Source organism: Eubalaena glacialis, chromosome 3 (assembly GCF_028564815.1).
Source record: "Eubalaena glacialis isolate mEubGla1 chromosome 3, mEubGla1.1.hap2.+ XY, whole genome shotgun sequence".
Lineage (NCBI taxonomy): Eukaryota > Metazoa > Chordata > Mammalia > Artiodactyla > Balaenidae > Eubalaena > Eubalaena glacialis.
Window position 1 is genome coordinate 106,782,620 of NC_083718.1, and position 17,241 is coordinate 106,799,860.

General features: G+C 32.3%; 1 protein-coding gene across 1 annotated transcript in view; it reads right to left on the reverse strand.

The window, feature by feature from the left end:
* AGL (amylo-alpha-1, 6-glucosidase, 4-alpha-glucanotransferase) overlaps window positions 1-17,241 on the reverse strand; it is a 76,534-nt gene that overhangs the window by 39,081 nt on the left and 20,212 nt on the right. The window contains exons 6-21 of the mRNA XM_061186282.1: window positions 15,917-16,098; window positions 15,641-15,752; window positions 12,434-12,557; window positions 11,993-12,095; window positions 11,800-11,897; window positions 11,008-11,147; window positions 9,773-9,960; window positions 7,926-8,049; window positions 7,172-7,335; window positions 6,778-6,879; window positions 6,508-6,663; window positions 6,265-6,415; window positions 3,929-4,053; window positions 3,727-3,839; window positions 3,474-3,608; window positions 867-997 (exon numbers count right to left, since the gene is read on the reverse strand). Coding sequence (XP_061042265.1) covers window positions 867-997; window positions 3,474-3,608; window positions 3,727-3,839; window positions 3,929-4,053; window positions 6,265-6,415; window positions 6,508-6,663; window positions 6,778-6,879; window positions 7,172-7,335; window positions 7,926-8,049; window positions 9,773-9,960; window positions 11,008-11,147; window positions 11,800-11,897; window positions 11,993-12,095; window positions 12,434-12,557; window positions 15,641-15,752; window positions 15,917-16,098 — 2,148 coding nt within the window. The remainder of the gene's footprint in view (window positions 1-866; window positions 998-3,473; window positions 3,609-3,726; window positions 3,840-3,928; window positions 4,054-6,264; window positions 6,416-6,507; window positions 6,664-6,777; window positions 6,880-7,171; window positions 7,336-7,925; window positions 8,050-9,772; window positions 9,961-11,007; window positions 11,148-11,799; window positions 11,898-11,992; window positions 12,096-12,433; window positions 12,558-15,640; window positions 15,753-15,916; window positions 16,099-17,241) is intronic.

A 17,241-nucleotide genomic window follows, 5' to 3' on the forward strand; every position in this document is an offset into this window, starting at 1 on the left:
CATTTTACAGATGAGAAAACTGAACCACAGAGAGTTTACCATATAGTTATACAGCTAGTCAGTGCAACCCACAAAGTGTTGTTCTAAAGCCTATTTCTTGACCACCATAATAAAGATTCATAAAAAAAATTACACTAATTATTAAAATAAGGCAGTAAATTCCAAGGGCTAATAAGAGACATACTAGATAAATGCAATGGGTGTCTGGAGGACAAAGAAATTACTGTGAAAGCAATAGTTAAGGAAGGATTTGTGGAAGATGTAAGAATTGAATTGGCCCTTAAAGATGGGTTAGATGGACAGAGAAATAAGGAGGAGTTGAAAAGGAGGTTTGATAAGTGGGAAACTATATGAACCAGGAATACATGTGCGATAAACCAAATTTCCTAGATAAAAATCTAAGAAAATATTACCAACCAAATGAATTAAACTGATAGTTAAATATTTAGTTCCTGTATCCCACTTTACAACTACTCTAACTACATAATATTTAACTAAAAGTTCTCTTTGTAGGCTAAAACAAATATGCAACAAAAAAATATTTCCAATTAGACAAAAAAGGAAGATGAATATATTTACAACCTAGTCCCACTTGGAGCCCAAACGAATGATCTCATTTAATCCTCATAAAAGTCTATGAATTAGACAATATTATTCACATTTTACGGAGGCAGAAGTTGGGGCACAGAGAATTTAAGTTACTTGCCAGAGGTCAATGAGTAGGTGGCAGAGCCATAATTCAAACCCAAGCAGTTGAACTCTGAGCCCATACTCTTATTCCTATAAGGAAGACACCATATGACCCTTAAAAACAAAAACAAAAACAAAAAAACCCGAAAAGTTTCACTATCCTTATACTTGCTTACCTTGAAGACCTGCATATTTAAGAGATGACCAGTTTGGTATGTTATAACACCCCCCACCATCTTCTTGTTCTTCTGATTCACATCGGTAAAGTACCTGATTTAGCTCAGCCAAAGTTAATTTAGAGGCAATACTAAAAGTTGGAAAATAAAGAAAACTGGTTAAACATACTGAAATTTCACTTGCTCTCAATAAAAATAAAGAAAATCTGAATCATAACAAAAAATGTTTTAGCAATGTATGTTTTAGGAACTCAGCGTTATGCTATACACTGTAAACAATATACATTTATAAATAATAATTAGAGGATAAACATGCTAAAAACTCAATTAGAAGTAACATTTCTCCCAAGCCAAGGAAATAATCAAGTGCTAAATTTTATTAATTAGAAGTATACTGGAAAAATCTTTTGGTTGCTATATCCTTTATCTTATAAATTTGTTTTTAATCTTTCTAGTTCAGACTTAGTTCTTCCTCTCCTTTATGTTCTCCTATGTGGGGCAATAAGAACTTTTTATGCTAATTATCTTAAACTCAAAATAATTATCAAAGGACCAATAAAACGATAATCAAAAGTCACAGTTAACCACCTAGGAAATCATGTGTTACTCTACTGCTACCTTCCTCTCCTTTTCTCCTTTCCGCTCCTAAGGTTGCATTACCCTTCAGCTTGGTCGTTTAAGAAACCAGATTTCCTTAGATAAAGATGTTTCTTGCTAATGAGCAGAAGGAAGTGTTTAACTATCATCGCCTTGGTTTCCCTTTGTCCAGTTAGCAGTGAGATTGTGTAAATGACTACACCTGAATGCAACTGAAACCCTACTTTCTTTTCTTGCACTTCTAACTGCTCAGGTAATTTCATTTTATATAACTGAATACATATCCTCTTGAATGTACTCCCTTCTTTCTCTTTTAGTTCTGTCTCAGCTTAGAAAACTGTCAGCTGTGCTTTGTTCCCTCTGTCTTTGCTAGCCTCCCTCCTCCCAGCTGGGACTGACCCTTCCTCTGCAATTTGTGAGTCAAGAGTGAGTCAAATCTATCAGTAGCCTCAGTACCAACTCCATTCTAGTGCAATGTTTTTCAAGATGTAGCCAGTGAACTCCTTGCATAAGAATCATCTGGAAAGCATATTAAAGTGCAGATTTCTTGATCTTGTCCCAAAATAATCTGAGTAGCTCTGATGAGGAATGTGCATTTTATAAACATTCCGTAGAAACACAAAACTGCTTCATCACAGATTTTTTTTTAGAATGTAACTACTAAGTATGGTTTGAATTAAGAGTTAATATCCTTATTAATAAAAGCTCTTAAAAAACAACAAAAACAATTGAACAGAACAGAAAAATGAGCTAATATGTAAAATGACATATCACCAAATAAATACAAATGGCTGATAAACAAAAAAATTAGCTTAATATTTAAAATAAATTGAGATATCATTTTAAATTATTTTATATTTACCAATTTGACTAATAATAGCTAACACTTACTGATCACTCACTCTGTGTCAAACACTATTCTGCGAGTCACTGTAATTATACCTCTTAGGTAACTTGCCCAAGGTCTTACTTCTTACAGCTAAGAGTCTGCAATTGGACTCAAACCCCAGCAGTCTAGTCGCATCCTCTACGCTCTTAAACATTACATTAGAATAATATATACTCGGTATTAGTAAGGATGTGGGATACTAGACTCTTTTACATAGAGCTGAAAATATTAATTAATATAATCTTTCTGGAGTGGATTTGGCAGTATTAAAAGCCTCATATATACAGACAGTCTAACTCAGAAATTCCAACCTTGGAAATTATCCTAGTACTCATGATATCAAACATATATTGAGCATTCGTTATGTGCCATGAATTGTGTTAAGTGCTTTATATGCATTATCCTATTTAATCCTTACAAAATCTAAGAGGTAGGAACTATTATAAGCCCCATTGTCCAGATGAGGAAACTGAGATGAAGAAAGTCTAAATAATTTGTCCAAGATCATACTGACAGTGGTGAAGCTGGAGTTAAACCCAGCCTTAAATTTCAAAACCCATACTCTTTAGTACTATATGGCACCACCTAGCAAGGGCATGATTAGTAAAGGAATAACTAAGGATTTATGCAAAGATGAATGTACAAAGACGTACATAATAGGGAATAATTGGGAGCAATTCAGCTGTCCAAAAAATGTAGACTGATGAAATAAATTATGGTATAGCCATATATTAGAATAATGCATTGACATTAAATAAATGAAGTGGTAAGAAATATGATGTATGCAACTTAGTCTCAAATAGCTCAGAAAAACTGTGTATATGTGTATAGAGACGTGTATATATATAGACAGATAAATATGTATAGCATATATATGTATGCATGTCTATCTATCCATCTATCTATCTATCTGGGAGTGTATGAGTAAGAGAGCATGCATGCATACACAGGCACAAGCAACAGGACGAAATGTTAACACTAAGTGATGAAAATACTCCTGGTCCTTAGACTATCCTTTAAGCAACAAGGATATACAGGACTCTTAAAACTGCTTAAATCAGGCTTGCCGGTAACTTATCAGTTATTAAAGTGCAAATCTCCATAAAATAAGGCATACTTACGAAGCAAAAGGAATTTTTAATATAGGATCTGTGTTGTCAACAGCAAGACTCCCAGATTTAAAATGAGGACTGAACTGTGTCAGATGATTTCGAAGAATTCCAACAGCAGCTTGTGCATGTGGATCAAGACTAACTCTGAAAACATTAATTAAAATATAGTTAATTTTTAGGAGTAATTTATTCAAAATTAACAGGATATGTAAAACACTTTAGATATAAGTAAAGTTAACAGTTTGAACTCTAATTAACATACCTGAATATAATAACACTTCCAGGAGACAAATTTTCAAATTCTATTTCTTGAATACATTCATTGGGTCCTTTTGTGGTAATTCCAGCTTGTTTAACAATTTTACTTTCATTAAGCTTGAAAAAAATAATATAAAACCTTTCAATAAATAATTCTAATGTCCTTAAAATGTTAAATACAGTAGTGGGAAGAGAGTCCCAAATACCTGAATATGTTCTCTAATTTCTACTGTGATATTTGGCAGTCCATTGATTGAATTAGCATCCTTCCTATAAGGTTCCGTATTTCTCTCAACAGTTCTAGCTTCAAGAACTACTTCTTCAATTTTGCCTAGGAATATATAAAAACTTTAACAAAATTTCATATTAAACCATCTGAAATTAAGAATTGGTAAAGGGGTTTTAAATCACTTAACTTAAAGTTGAATATGAAATATCAGTTAATTAAAAAAAAAAAAACAGTCTGAAAGTAGATGATTCTACCCAAGATGCAGCTTTTACACAATGCTTTAAAAAAAATCACAACTTAATTAACAAAGCTTTATTTGAAAAGAGATCCCATCAAGTAATAATCGCTTAGCTCTGGGGAACAATGTACAACCTTCCTAATATTGAGTGGAGAGAAAGTAGATCACTTGAAAGGCTTACATTTAAAAAATGGAATATTTCAAAGATAGAAAAAATAGGGAAAAATTTAAAACACCCAGATCTCTCTACCTCGCTTAAGAAAACATTCCAAATCCAACTGAAGTCCCTGTGTACCCTTTCTCCCCCTTCAGAGGTAACCACTACCTGAAGGCTGGGGTTCATTGATCCTGTGCATTTTTACTACATGTGTATGTTTCCCTAAGCAACATATACTATTCTCCATATGTCCAAGTTTATTTAAGTGGATTCAAGTTATATATACATTTATGCAACTTCCTTTCTATTGGACAACACTGTATTTTTTTTTTAGGTTTGTTCAGCTAATATAGATTAGCTCTACCTCATTTATTTCAAATGCCAGATAGTATTCCACTGTATGAATATACCAAAATGCATTCATTTTATTAACATTGTTATTGTTTCTCTCTACTATAAATAATGTTACAATAAATATTTCTGTGCATATTTCCTAATGGAAATGCAGAAGAGTTTCTCAGATATATACCTGGGAATAGAATTGCTGGACCAAAGGATATATAAAACTGCAACGTTATTATTTAAATAATTTGAACTTTAAGCCATTAATCTGACAATGCAAGCCTTTTTGATCCAGAAATCTACTTCTGGAAATATATACTAAGAAAATTGTTCAAAAGAAAAAGAATTATTCCTAGTGTATATTCAAATCTTAAAGAACACTGCTAAACATACCCCAAAATATTAAAAATGGAATACTAACATAAAATATGAAATATTTAACATAATGAAAATCACAATTTTGTGGACTGATAAAATGGAAAATGTTTTAAGGATGATCACTGATCAAAAAAAAAAAAAACACCCCTGAGATACTACCATATACACTGAGTGCAGCCATGTAAAACTATATATGTACATTAGCAACAACCAAATAAGATTACTGAATATAAACTTGTGAATAGTCAAAAAAAGTAATAAACATTTAACTCTGAAACTATTCAAGTTGATAATTTCTAAAAATGGGAGTTATGAATATTTAGCAACTAGCAACCAATATAGAATATGGTGATTTTTATGAGAATCTTCATTCACTCAATCAACAGACTTGGACAGCTGCTGTATGCACAGGAGCATGTTATGCCGTAATATATTATATATAATAATAAGGAAGGAAATGAAATACACATGTCTAGAAAAAAATCAAGCAATACTAAGGATATATCTCAAGGATGTATTTTATAACTAAGTGTTAGAATGATATAGAGAGACTATAATTACTTTATGTTCAGAGGACAGAGAGTTCACTGAGTACTTAGAGAAAGCTTCTCAAAGGAGGTGAAACTTTAGTCCTTGAAAGATGTAAAGAATTCATAAATAAGTGGAAGTAAGACTACTTGGGGAACAGTGAAAATATCTATTTGGTTGAAACAGTGGAGTGACACAGGGCCAGGAAGGTAGGTGAGGATGGATTATAAAGAGCCTTAAATATTAAACTATTTTCCATTTTGGTTTATATATGTAAATATGTGTATACACATACATAAAAACACTTGGACACACATATGAATATATGTACATACATATATACAAACACATGAACATACATATATATTTTCCTGGGTATAGAAGAAATACATGTTCATTTTATACAAATTAGGAGATAAGGGAATGTACTAGGATGAAAACAAAATCACTTCACAACTCAAAAAATGTTAACATTTGAGAGTATTTCCAGGTTTTGTTCCATGTAGCAAAAATATAAGCTATCAAAAATTTCTAATTCTTTTTCTCAACTACATCTACACTTGCACTGTGTTACAATATATACGATATGTAACAACAATTTAATAATATTTATTATTATTATTAACAATTTAACAATATAATCACAATGACACTTTTTAGATCACATTACCAGGGATGCACATTTGAGGCACTTCCTTGCTGTAAAATGAAGTCTTGGGATTCCTGAAAGCAGTTCTAGACACAGATACAACGGATTGATGGATACTAGGTGAGTGTCTTGTTACTGCCACTATGTCTTCATCAACTTGATCCACATACACCTGAGAAAAAAAGAGAAAACACATTAGTGCTCAAATTGGGAAGACTCTAAAATTGACCTTAAGAAAGAAACCTAGAAAATTTAGTTTCTTGCCTGAATAAAACCCTTGGCTCCAAGCTCTTGGTGAAGTTTATTGATGGCACACCTGGCCGCAATGATGCCACTTTGGAAATTAACTTCACCGATATTGGATGGCGATACTTCAGGATTCCACTTAGCGTAAAACCGTTCTTCAGAAACTACTGAAATCTGAACAAAATTAAAACTTAGCCATGTGTACATTTTAATTACAATGAGAACTTTTGGCAAAAATGATCAAAGTTTTTGGCCTTGTGGATTTTAAAAAACAACACATAAACAAACCTGATGAGGCACTAATTCGTCATAGCCCTTAGTACTTCCACTAGCACAACATGCCATAGAAACAATCGTGGAACTTGGGAGAGCATCATATGCTGACCTATGCTAGAAAACAATAAAAAAACAAAAACAAAAACAAAAAAACCCAAAAGTTTATTTTCTTTCAAATGCAAAGTGCCATCCTATAGCATAATGAAGTAAAAGTGCATAAATACATTTGATAAGATACATTCATTTGCTTTAAAACAAATAACAAAACGCTCAAAAACCTTTGTATCACAATCACTAAGGCACTATTTTGAAGTTTTGTGGCTATTACTACCACTAAATAGCAGGGAACTAAATATCAAAACATTTAGCAAAATCAGTAAATACAAGAAACACGTTAGATGCTTACCACAATAGGACACTCATTATCATGGGTCATATCCATAAACAGGGCATGTGCAATAGCTGGCATTAAAGGCCTCAAACAGGGTTGAATGAAGGATCCAACAGGTTCTCCTCCATATCGGTAAACTAATCTGCCCTCTTCATGACTGTCACATGCACTCATTGCCTCTGCAAGGTATTACAGAATATTTTAACAATCTTCATTATCAATGTCCAAGAAGAGATTAGATTTCGTATCATGACTGACTTTCAAAAAAAGACCACATAAATATTATAAAAAATAAAACTGCTTTAAACATTTAAACAAATGTCCATTAGTTTAAATGACAAAAAAGTCTTCTCTGTAACTTAACCAGAGAAATGGTTCATGCAGGTAAAAGGGAACATATGTTGTTTATTAGGATGTTGGTTATATAAAATCCATGGAGAAAAATCTAAAGATTAATATAATATAGGCAGGTAGGAGATGAAAAACAGATTTGTATATTTTCAACAACCAAAAAAATGGTTTTGTTCATGAATCATCAGTTCATTCCACTGCTCTTTCAAGTTAAAACGAGATATTTTACCCCAAAGTGGAAATTTTTACTGATGAAAACAGACTAAGTTATACTAGGAGATTTTGAGTAGAATATTTAAAAGAACAGTAACTATGTTGAACATTATTAAATGCTGTATATAAAGCTATTAAATGCCTTTTAATCTACTTAAACAAAAACTAAAGCTTTAGATGGGAAAAACACTTTCAATAAACCTACCTCTTATTAAGGAACTAATGCCCAGTCTAGTAACAAAGATATTGTCCAGGTCTTCACTTCCTGTGAACAGTTCAGCTACTACATATAAATTGGGTTGCAATTTCCTAGCAGCATCCAACATGTACTGCAAAAAGCACAGTCACAAATGTAACAGAAAGAGAAAAGCAAGATGGTGCAGGGGAAGGAGAGGAGGCAAGATTAGGCATGGATTTGACAAAGGAAAATATCATGTAGCAAGACAAAATGGAAATCCAACAAGAATTTCCAAATAAAGTAATTGTGCATATGTAAGAAAACATAAAACAGACCAATACGTACAGGAAACAAGAGAATTTATAAAGACAATATAACAGTTAAAAAGGACGATTAGATTTTGCAGATACAGGGACACAAGGGGGAGGAAAAAAGGAAGAAGAAAAATGTTAGTGTCACATTAAAAAATGTAAACCATAGCACTGCAGTTCTGCTAGGATTTCCCCCCGTTTTATGTTTGTTTTTAATACCTCTAATCAGACTATTAATTTCCAGGCACTTGACTAAGCTATTCATGATAAATTCCCTACTGCTGAATCATTTAGCTATTGCAAAGATTAGGTCTGACCAGACTGAAACCAGTTTTTCCTACAGATGATAATAAACTTTTTCTTTTGGCCATGCTTTGCAGCTTGCGGTATCTTAGTTCCCCGACCAGGGACTGAACTTGGGCCATTGCAGTGAAAGCACTGAGTCCTAACTACTGGACCACCAGGGAATTCCCCAAAACTCTTAATCAGATCAGTTCCAAAAAGTTTTTTTTAACATAACATTTGCACAAAGACTAATAAAATCTTGAAATTGTATCAAGTAAGATCCTAGAGGATTATGTAACTTAAAATTAAGCAAATTAAATTTTAATATTCTAAGTTTTTCCATAATGTTATAACAATCTTAAAAGTGTATTTTTTTTTTTGATGTTGCTATAAAGGCACACACAAAAAAACCTCTGCCATTTTTTGAAGCTAAGAAACGTCTACTACCTTAACTAATTAATGTTCATTAAATTCTTCCAAATCAAATCAATTTTTCATCACAGGACTTGAAACATATACATTATAATACTGCTTTAAAAGTATAGAAATAGATGTTTTTCAGATAAGCACACATTTCCAAAGAACACTAACTTGTGACTAGAAAACTATCAAAGATCTTATAAACAGAATGAAAATTTGAAGTGTTTACAAAGCTGTAAATGTAAAAGATAATGCTGTAAGTGTTGGCATTGCTTAAGTTACTGTAAAAAACCCAAAGAGGAATAGAAAACTTTTATGTTTACATTTTTATAACAATTAATAAAAATTGAATCAATGAGGCTAAAATAGTTTCAATATGCTGTAATGTTAGGGTTTAAATAATCACTGTAATATGAAATAAGCTATTCAACTTCACAGTGGCTACTCATGTATTGAAAGCAACCTAAAAATAACAAGAATAAGACAAATTAATATTTATATATTAAAATATTAATAAGATTAATTCTGTTAAAATATTAACATTAAAATATGAATAATATTTTAATAATATATATACAGCAATATGGTTGTACGTGTATTATCAGAGACAATATAATGTACTTCCCTAACTTAAAATAAAAATATTAACTCAAACATTTTATAGCCCAGTACTCCATAACAGCTGCATCAAAAAATTGTCAGAATTATGCAAATTATGCAAGTGTTAAATACTACCACCAAATCAATGTTGGTATCCAACTAGCAAAAGGAAGCATATATTTGTATACTCTATTTAAGGAAAGCTAGGAAAGAATACTGAATTTCTTTTCTTAATGTAGATGAATTGTTTTTATGTACCTCGGCTACATGAAGAGGTGTTGAGTGACAGTTATCAAGACGGACTCCCTGGAAATAAGTCGCAGTTATTTCAGTGTATTTTTTCATGTGTGCCCAGAGATAAGGACAGTCCTCTGGTTTTTTCCCATAGCGTAATTTAACACTGTCTCCCCAGCAAATAAGTTCTCTCCTTAGATAAACATCTGAACCTGTTAAGAAAGGAGTTTGCTTTCAATGGTTTGAGAAACAAAATGAAAACATTTACTTCAAGGAAAAACTTGTTTTTAAAACACATTTACTATTTCTAACACAAACCATATATAGGTTAAAATTACATCTAAAATGGCATGGGGTAAAATTTTTTAAAGTTAATAGTAATTTGGATCTCATATCTATTTTGCTAAAATTGTACCTTATTGTCTCTTCTAAAAATGTGTGCTTAATGGCAAAAGTTTAAGTTACTTCTTGAAAGAAAACAACAATAGTAGGCCTTTAAAGCTATAGTTCTACCAAAAACATTTAAAGCTCCGTCTCCACCTTGCTACCAATTTTTGGCAATAGGTTACATTAAATCCATGGTGTAGAGCAGAATGTCTTTTTTCATTTAGAATGGTTAGAAAGGAGAGGGCAGAGATACTTAAATCTAAAGCTACACTCTTTTTTTTTAAAAAAAATGAGATTTCTGAATTAAATTTAATGTCATTAAAACAGGCTTCTAATTCTAAAATGTTAAAAAATAAATATATTGATAGGTCCCTGCAAAATTCTTCCTGGCAATGAAATAGCTGTAGAAAAATAAGATGCTAGTATTAAGTGAGAGGGAATCTAAAAACAATTGGTTTCTAGTTTAACTGCCATTCAAATACCTTAAATACTCCTCTGGCTAATGAGTGAAAATATCTCTTATAGTAAATAGTTGTAATAATAGAGGTTTCAAATGTCTTTTAAAAATGCAATAAATTGTTGCCCAAATAAACTTTTAGGCAGGACCACAATATAAAATAGATATATAAAAGCTATTCTGTTTGAGGAGATAAGGGGTAGAAAGGGAAAGGAGGGAAAAGAAGAAGGTGAATCCCATCCTATCAATCCCTTCTCTTCTCTCTCAAACTGTATGCACCTCTGGCATCTGTAATGAAATAGTTTTAAAAACACTAGCATAGTGGGGGGAAAAAAATCAATAAACAATTTATATTTTGAGCTTGCCACGAACTTTTATTTCCCTATGCATAGAGAAGTTAACAAAAATGATATACCTGGTTCAGCAAAGTTTCGAAGGGGATCATCTCCCATTACCCATCCATTATGTGCCATCAGAAAACAAGCTTTATTTGGGACATGAATCATAGATTCTTCTGTGGAGAGGGACGTTTCTTCAAAAGGGAAAGTAAAATATCTAGGGAGATACAATTAAGTATGAAATCCATACAGAGAAACTCTTTGGAGAGAATGTGAATTAGCACTATTAAACTTCTTCCCTAGTGAATAGAATAGAAAAGATTAGTTTGACACCATTTATGGGAAATAAACTGCAATATAGGTAAAAAAATCGTCAGTAGACATTTTGAGTAAATCTAGTAGGATTTGAGAAACTGAGTTAGTATTATAGCATATCTGATTAACATTCTAAATAATAACTTAAAAAATCTCATAAAATTACTAAGAAAATCACTGAGGTATTAACATTATTTTGCAAAGGTTTTTACTACACTTCAGTTGCCTAATCTATGTTGTACATTACTTAAAGTATAAGGAGCTAAATGCTTGCTTAATTTGATTAATGTTGAATTTATTAGTAAGTATGCAGTCCTCCAGAAACATGAATGTAAATGATTATAAATTGGTTCATAATAATGATAGTTTCTCTAACTAAAGATTTGCCTAACAAAATTAATTAATATTAAGCTTAGTTACCAGATCAAAACTTCTATTTCAATTTAAGAAATGTACTGAGTCACACATTAAAGGAAACATTTAGGTTAATTTGAAGAGTTTAATACAATTTTCATTTTTTAACCTTTAATGAGAAGAAAACAAAAATGGAATACCTGGTAACCAAAGGATGTTCTCTAGTGACAGGTCCTAGTTTAGGACCATGGCCAGCCAGTCGTTCATAAAACACATTTCCCAAAATGCAATTAACTGCCTAGAAAACGTGAAATTATATTACATCAATGACAACAACAAAAAACAGTATTAACACTCAAAGAAAAATAGCAGTTCAAAAGAAGTAGGTAAAACCTGTTCCTGATGATAGTTCACGAGTTGATGCTTCTCTGAATTTAATTCCTCAATTCTCTTCTGGAACCAACTGCAGCATTCGTTAATTGCGGCTGGCCCATTACTTGAAGCAGATAAAGCAATACAAACATTATTTAATGGTTTTACAAATTCTACATTTAAAAATTTTCTAATAATGGTCATAGAAACTTTAAATATATTCATCAGGATCTTAATTATGGCTGAAGAAGTTTTCCAATTGTATACATTTTTACATTTATGTATAGGAACACGGACCAGCACACAGACAAGAGGGGAAATGTCATGCATTTGAAGTAGTAGAATTATGGTGAATTACTTTATTCTCTATTCAGGCTTTTAACAATAGCATGAAAATAATACTATCCATAAAGGTTTATAAGTAATATTACTCTTTAATATGTAGTAAAATATAAAACATACTCATGTGGTATGAAAGTTGCTAGTGCAACGTTCATATCTACAGTACAGCCAAGTCGTCTGTATTCAGGATCCTGAATAATCTTAAGGTGTTGTTTTGGATCAGGCTTTGTTGTTTTCCTATTTTCTGAAAGAAAGAAAATATTATATCTTAAACGCAGATATGCATAAGGAGATTATAACTGTTACTGATTTCAAATTTTTAGTTTATAGTTTTTTCTTGGAAAATAAAACATATGTTTATTTCATAAGCATCCTTCCTACCTCCCTGTCCATCCTCCTGCACACCATCTAACACACACGCACACACACACACACACGGAAGAAAAGACAGAGAGAGAGAGGGAGAGAGAGAGAGAGAGACTGACTGATTGAGGAAAAAAAACCCAAAAACACTATAAAAGAAAAACACAGCAATTCCTACCAGTTCAACCTCAGTCCCATCTTTCTACCTTAGTTGGCATTCAGTTATTCTATACATTCTTTAGGGCATTAAGGATGTTGATGGTACAGATTTTCTTCACAGGTGCTACCAAATACATTAACATTAGGACTTTTTTTTTCCTCAAAGATTGCTTTCTATTCTAAAAAGTAAGTCATATTAACAACCTGACTTTCTCTGAAAGAAGCACACAGGTTTGTTTTCCTTTTCATCAACAAGCATATTCTTACATAATAATAAAAAATGAAAAAAGTAAATAAACATTTTGTGGGGGGAATTTTCACTCTTCTTCTGGAACTTGTTCCTAATAAATCAGGTATTGGTGCAGGATTGCCTCCACTGGGTTTGATTTTATATTAATTAATACCTGGCTTATTCTAAAGAGATTTTGCAATGGCTTATAAAGGCCCAAACAAACTAAGATAAAAACTAAATAGATTTTAATATGTAGTTTCTGAGGTTAATCTAGATGAGTAACATACATGAAAAATGCCAAGAAGTGTTTAAAAAACAGAAAAAGCTACACAATCAGTGTACATTATAAAACAGTCTTTAGTACTGGTAGACTAAAAGACAGATTACTGGAATAGCACAGCTAACAGGTGCATGTATATTTAGTGTAAGATTATACATTATGAAGTATTATGGTGGTACCCCAAATCAGTGTAAAAGGATGGATTATCAACTCAATATCATTTTTAAAAGTAAGAATAAAGTTAAATATCTTCTTTATATAAATTCCAGGTGTACTAAATATTTAAAAGTAAAATATAAATAAGATTATCAGAAGAAAACATAGATTGCTGTTTGAAGGTCTAGGCACAAAGTGAAATCAGAAGCCATAAAAAAAGATCAACAAATTTGGTTACAATGGGGAAAAAAACCACCATAAACAAGAGTTAAAAGATCAACAGCATACTAGGAGGATATATTTGAGGCCACTATTATAAGGAATCACAAAGAATAATAAGTCAATATGAAAAAGACAAACAATCCAGTAGAAAAATAGGGAAAGAACATTAACAGGGAATTAATGGAAGAACTATAAATGGCTAATTAACATGTGAAAAGATATTTCACTAATAAGCAAAGAAATGTAAATTAAAATAATGAATATTTTTCCTTATGACAAAGATTATAAAGATTAATGGTATCTAACGTTGGTGATGGTATAATTAGTGATAATGTAAACTGGTACAACTTGTGTTGAAAAGCAATTTGACAATATCTATCATAAATTTATCATGAAATCTGTATACCCTTTGACCCATGAATTCTATGTCTAACAATTTGTCCTACAGATTTACTCACATAGCAAGTAAAGATAACATGTACAAGGATATATTTTCTATAGTACTGTTTATAAGAATATAAATTCCCCTAGGGCAAGGGCTTGCTACTATGTTCACCATTGAATCCCCACGTCTGGAAGAGTGCCCTTCACATAACAGTTGATTCAATAAATACGTATTGAATGAATGAGAAATGAACTGCAAATAATCTATCTAAAAGGCTAAAGAAATTCAAGTACTCTAAAACAGTGTATTGCTATCTAGAGGTTAAAAGAAATAATTAGCTGTAATAAGATCATGCTGTCAACTAAAATAACAAGTTGTTAAACAGTCCGTATGCTATAGTTCTATTTGTGTGTATAAAATAGATATAAATATAAAACTTATGAATATAATTTATATATATCTAATTAGATAAAATTGGAATTTCTTTCAAAAAGAGTCTGAAAAGAAATACAAGAAACTATTAATTGATAGTTCCTTCTAATAAGTAGGTTTTGGGGGAAAGGAAGTCACACATTCCATTTACTATATTTTTGCACATTACTGCAAATAAATAATACAGCTTATAAACATCAGAGGGAAGGGAAGATGGAGGCTCTTCAGTAAAATAAAACATGAAGGAAAGTTAATATAAAAAATTCATATATTAAGATGTTACACAATTGTGAAAGTTGAGAGAGTGAATCTGACCCTAAGCTTCCTGGGCCTCAGGTCATACTGACTTCTACTTTGAAGGCAGTATTTCTGGGCCCTACGCAAGCTCTAGTTTCTGGATGAGGAAGAGGATTTCTAGCCATCAAAGATCCTTGCTGTTAGGTTGTCCTATACTAATTGTAGATACATTCTTTATAATTTTTCTTATTTGCCTCCTAAAAAACCCTAATTTCTCTTTCAGCATGTTTTTTTCTATCCTACTTTGTCAGGGACACAATGATTAACTTCTTAAGGTTAATTATGTCCTTAACTGAAGATCTGTTTCTTTATCTTTGCTACTGGCTAGTACCTGAGTCAGTCTCATTAGTGGTTAGGTAGCCTTAATGGTAGGCACCATCAGCTAGAAGCCCCTCTACCTCAGTTAAGATTCCTACGTTAGCCAATAGAAGACTTACATCTCTCAGTTTCAAAGCCTGTTTTGAGTCTTTGGCAGCTGAAATACTCTGCTCTACTTACCTGCCATTCATGCATTTAACAAATACATATTGAGCTCTACGGTATTCTGAGCATTGTGCTAAGGAATCAATGTAAGAAACAGTCCCCGAGGGAAATAATTATGTATTATAACACGCCCTTTAGATATCTCTGCTAACTCTAAGATAGCTTCCAGAATCGTAGTTTTAGAGCATCAAAAACAATACAAATATCATATAATAATAACAGATTTAATAATGTGTTAACCAAGAGAAGAGTTATCGCTTCAAGAGTAATACTAAATTTCTTAAAATCGATAGAAACATTCTAGTGTATATCCTGTACCTTGTGTAAGAAGTCCTCTAAATTGCTCAACTGCTTTGTCAACATCTACTTGGAAAAATTCCCAGAGATGGATCTTTGGGAAAATATCCTCCCAAATTATTTTTCGAATGCACTGAAAAATATCAATAGTTAAAATATACACATTTAAAATCTTTTTACTAAACATTATTTAGCATATTAAAAGACAGGTTCTAAATGATTTTCAACCACACATTTACTTTACATTTTAGAAATTCTGCTATTGTTTTAGTGTGGTATTCCTCTATACATACTGACATTCATTTGATGATCATTTTCAATCAAAGCAGCTACTCCTCTTTCTTTGTATTTCCCTTCTGCAACGTCACAGGATAAATGCCAAAGTGCTCTGTCTAAGACCCAGGCAGGTTTTAAGTGTGGGGAATTCACAAGGTTATATGCACTTTCTGGATGTTCCTGGAGCCAACTACTTTTAGCAGCTTAAAGAAAAAGGAAACATAAAGGAACATCATGTAATTAAACTGACGTTAAGTTTAAAGGTAAAATAAAATATCAACATCTATCACTCATTTTCTTATATATTAGATATCAATATTTTATAATGATATTGTAGTATGAAAACAATTTTTTGGTTGTGGTATCCTATCATCTATTTCACCATACATTTTTCTTTTCTGTTGTAAGAGTTTTTAATTGATAGTAAATAGGATCAACACATTTATTAATGCCATTGTATAAATTGTTTACTATTGCAGTGGGAGTTAAGAAGGGTCTTGTCCTTGGCCTCTTTCGATGGTCCTTGGGTGAACTATATTTTGGAATGCTCCTTCTAAACCTAAAGGACATCTTTTCCTTTAAGGCAGACTGGGCTTTTGCCCTGCTTCAAGTTCTCTGGCCTCATTAAAGCAGAAAGTTACCGTATCTTCAAGTCTGGTTTAGGCTTTTCAGTGTTTGGCTGTTAGGTTCTAGGGCAGAAGAGCCCCCCAACATTTACTTTCCCCAGGAGCTTCTCCTTTTTACTTCTGGTCTCCTGAGTGACAGGGCCCTCCTTCGGCCCCACCTAAGCTCTAGGTTCTGTCTCTTACCTATCCTTAGAACACAAAATGTCATTTATGTCTTTTTTTCCTACATATCATGTATTCCTGTGGGTTTTTTTTTTCTTTTGAGCGGGGGAGGGAGGTGAGATTCCTTCCTCTAGATCTTTAAATATGCTTGTATCTCCCCAAAGTTAAGAATACAAACACACACCTTATTTAAACGCAGTTATTTCTCTAAGTTCTGCAGGGTCTATTAGTATTGAGACCAAACGTCTTGAAAATCCAACCTGTATCTACCGCTTCCACTTTCTCCCCACACTCTCATTCCTTCTCCCGCTACAATCTGCTTCTACAGCCAGTGCTCCACCCAGATTACTCCAGCCTCCTAATCATGAAATTTAGTGTTACTTTCTCATTTTCATCACTTTCAATCTCTACAACATTTGTCATTACTGATTAGTCCTTCCTTGATTTACAAAAGACCTCTTCCTTGATTTACAAAAGGTGTCGTTATCTTGGTTGCTTTAAATTTTTGCTTCTCTCTTTTGTGCCCTCTCTTTTCCTTCTCATCTCCCCTAAACCCTG